Here is a 2,763-nt window from a genome sequence, read left to right on the forward strand (position 1 = left end):
ACCTCACCTTTTCATTTACATAATGATAAATAATTTACTGACCACCATATGGCATATCGGGAATGCCTTTGCTGCTTGGCCTATCCCTCCTAAGATGGAGATGATAACGACAGTTTGAATTTTCCCAAGTCCTGCTTGAGAAGTGAAGGACTAGATTTCAATGGAATCGTTAAAATTCGTCTTCAGAGATTGATGAATAAAGTGCACATCCACTCCATGGTACCTTCCCTATCAGTCTACCTATGCAGAACTAGTTGACATGAGGTTCTTGATGAGAAGATCAGTTCCACGATTAATGAATTGTCTTAGTTCATAATGTTGTCTGTAAGTCACAGTTGTTGACACACACTTTCCTCTTCTATCAAATGAAAACTATCAACGTTGTCGATTTCTTTCCTCGGCGTAGGGTGTCCTATACCTTCCCTGGGACCTGAAACACATCGTTACACATCGTTATTTGTTACACCGCGGACGGTCCGGCTGTACAGGGGATGCTCTGGCCAGATGGTGCTCAGGATCTCACTTTAAGATGCGGTCAGCCTCTCTCCACCCGCTCTCGATGGCACCGTGGACCGTGGAGTAGTAGTGATCATGCGTCGCCTCTCCGGCAAAGAGGACGGCCTGCAACCACAAAGACCAGTTCAGAACAGTTCAGAGCGCCTGCCGTTCCCATTCCCATTGGGGCAAATTGGGGCTCTCTCCACAGGCGAAGGGGTAGTTTTCCCGCGGCCGTCAGAGTATCACTGTAGCATGTTTTAGTGATGTATGGTTTGGGTACAAATCGCTGTATCAATCATTAGGGGTCGTTCCAATACTACGTGACTTTAAGGGGGTACAAATATTACGGGGTCCCAGAAGGATCAGGCCCATCACTGACGCCCATAGGACCCCATCATATTTTGTGGCCCAGGGTACAAATATCATGGAGTCTCTATGGACAACAATGATGTAACTGATCCTTTTACGACCCCATAATATTTGTACCCCTCTCAAAAGTCACGTAGTATTGGAGTGATCCCTTGCTGATCTGTCTGAACACTTTCAAGGGAACCGTGTGGGAAAAGTACCCCTCTCCATACAGTCGCCGTGGATTATGGACCCCCCCCCCCCCTGCGAGTCTCACCGGCTCTCCCTGCATGTCCAGGATGGGCTCGGCGAGGTGGGCGGCCCACGCGTCGGCGCGGTCCGAGTCCAGCGAGCGGTAGCTGTACGAGCCCCGGAAGTGGGGGTTGCTCCACCACTTGGAGCGCGTGAAGCCGACGGGCAGCGGGATGCTGTAGTTGTGGCCGAGGAACATGTCGAGCCACTTCTTGCAGCCCATCATGATCTGGTAGTCCGAGTAGGCCTCCATGACCCGCGCCGGCTCGCCGACGATCCAGTCCATGAGCACGACGTTGGGCTTGTGCTGGTCGATGTAGAAGCCCGACAGCCCGTGCACCCAGTGGCCCTGGGCGCCGTACTGCGGGTACTTGCGCTTGAACTCCTCCAGGTCCTCGCCGGTCACCAGCACGCTGTAGCCGCTCAGGCCGCTCGGCCACCACGGCTCCGAGAAGTACATGAACAGCTTGTTCACCTGGCCGAAGCCCAGGTTCTGTCGACAAAGAGCAAGCAACAACGTCAGTGGTGGCGTGAGAGGAGAGGGGAGGGGGAGGGGAGGGACTCACCCTCACGGCGTTCATCTTGCGCGCTGGCAGCTGCGGGTCGAACAGGGCGTCGGCGGAGTGCTTGAGCACGCCGAGGGACACGGTCACCAGCACGATGTCAGCCGTGTGCCGGCCGCCGTTGGAGAGCTCCACCACCACCGGCGGGTTGGCCGTCCTGCCCTGGTCCGACTGGGGCGCCTCCTCGGCTGCCGCCTGGGTCGCGGTCTCGGTGACGGCGCCGGCCTCGGTCGCGTCCTCGGTCGCCGTGTACGGGTCGGCGGCGTCCGCGGTCTCCGTCACCTCGTTGTGCTGCTGGGTGGAGTGGTGCACGTCGTTGTTCTCGACGGTGTCCAGGACGTCCTCGCCGGCGCCCAGGCGCTGGGACCCGTAGACGCGGTCCGCCCAGCGGATGGCGCTGACCTCGCTGTTGAGCAGCACTCGCCGGCGAACCGGGAGCTCCTGGTCCGGGTGCGGGTAGCGCTTCTGTGAGAGCGAGAGAGATAGAGAGACAGCGTGAGTGCGCGCGCGAACGGTGGAGAGAAAGAGACAGAGAGAAGAGGGGACGTACGGTGAGCAGGTCAAACACCGAGCGGTAGCCGTTGCGCTTCCAGACCATCGCGAGGTCGCCCTCGCACTCCTTGTACTGCGTCAGGCCGCGGCCCGAGGTGTTGAACCACGTGTCCGAGCCGTCGTAGAAGCCCGTGTACTTCTCGAACCAGCCCAGGAAGCGGTCCACCAGCTCGGCCGGCGGCCGGCGCTCCAGGGTCAGCAGGCGCTGGGTGAACCTTCAAATCAAACATTGAACAAAGTTTAAGAATTTAAAAAGTTGAACGAGTTGAAAAAGTCGAAAATTTTGAAAAGAGCGGAAACAGTTGAAAAAGCTGAGACAGTTGGAAAAGTTGTGAAAGTTGGTAAAAGGTTGAAAAAGTTGAACAGGTTTTTTTAAAACTTGAAATAATTCATGTTATCACACTGGCTTGCGCCGCCGGGCTGCGCTATGCACTATGCACAGCAAGTGATAATAACAAATAATCTATTACAGCAGAGCTCCGCGCGGTCCGTCCGTTATTGTCGTCTAAATGAATGACGGCCAAGCTATCGGCCGCCCGCCCCACCCGCC

At 56.2% G+C, this 2,763-nt stretch overlaps 1 protein-coding gene across 1 annotated transcript; it reads right to left on the reverse strand.

Annotated features, from left to right (window-relative positions):
* Positions 1 to 6: 6 nt before the first annotated feature.
* On the reverse strand, positions 7 to 2,428 carry LOC113212386 (peroxisomal N(1)-acetyl-spermine/spermidine oxidase-like; the record flags this gene model as incomplete). Its single annotated transcript, XM_052277216.1, is given in 5 exon segments — positions 7 to 430; positions 524 to 621; positions 1,124 to 1,591; positions 1,665 to 2,126; positions 2,212 to 2,428. Coding segments are annotated over 5 exon segments (1,300 nt in total), but the record flags the coding sequence as incomplete, so codon positions are not given.
* Between the last annotated feature and the right edge of the window lie 335 nt (positions 2,429 to 2,763).

Source organism: Frankliniella occidentalis, unplaced genomic scaffold, assembly GCF_000697945.3.
Source record: "Frankliniella occidentalis isolate FOCC.00 unplaced genomic scaffold, Focc_3.1 Scaffold6090, whole genome shotgun sequence".
NCBI classification, from domain to species: domain Eukaryota; kingdom Metazoa; phylum Arthropoda; class Insecta; order Thysanoptera; family Thripidae; genus Frankliniella; species Frankliniella occidentalis.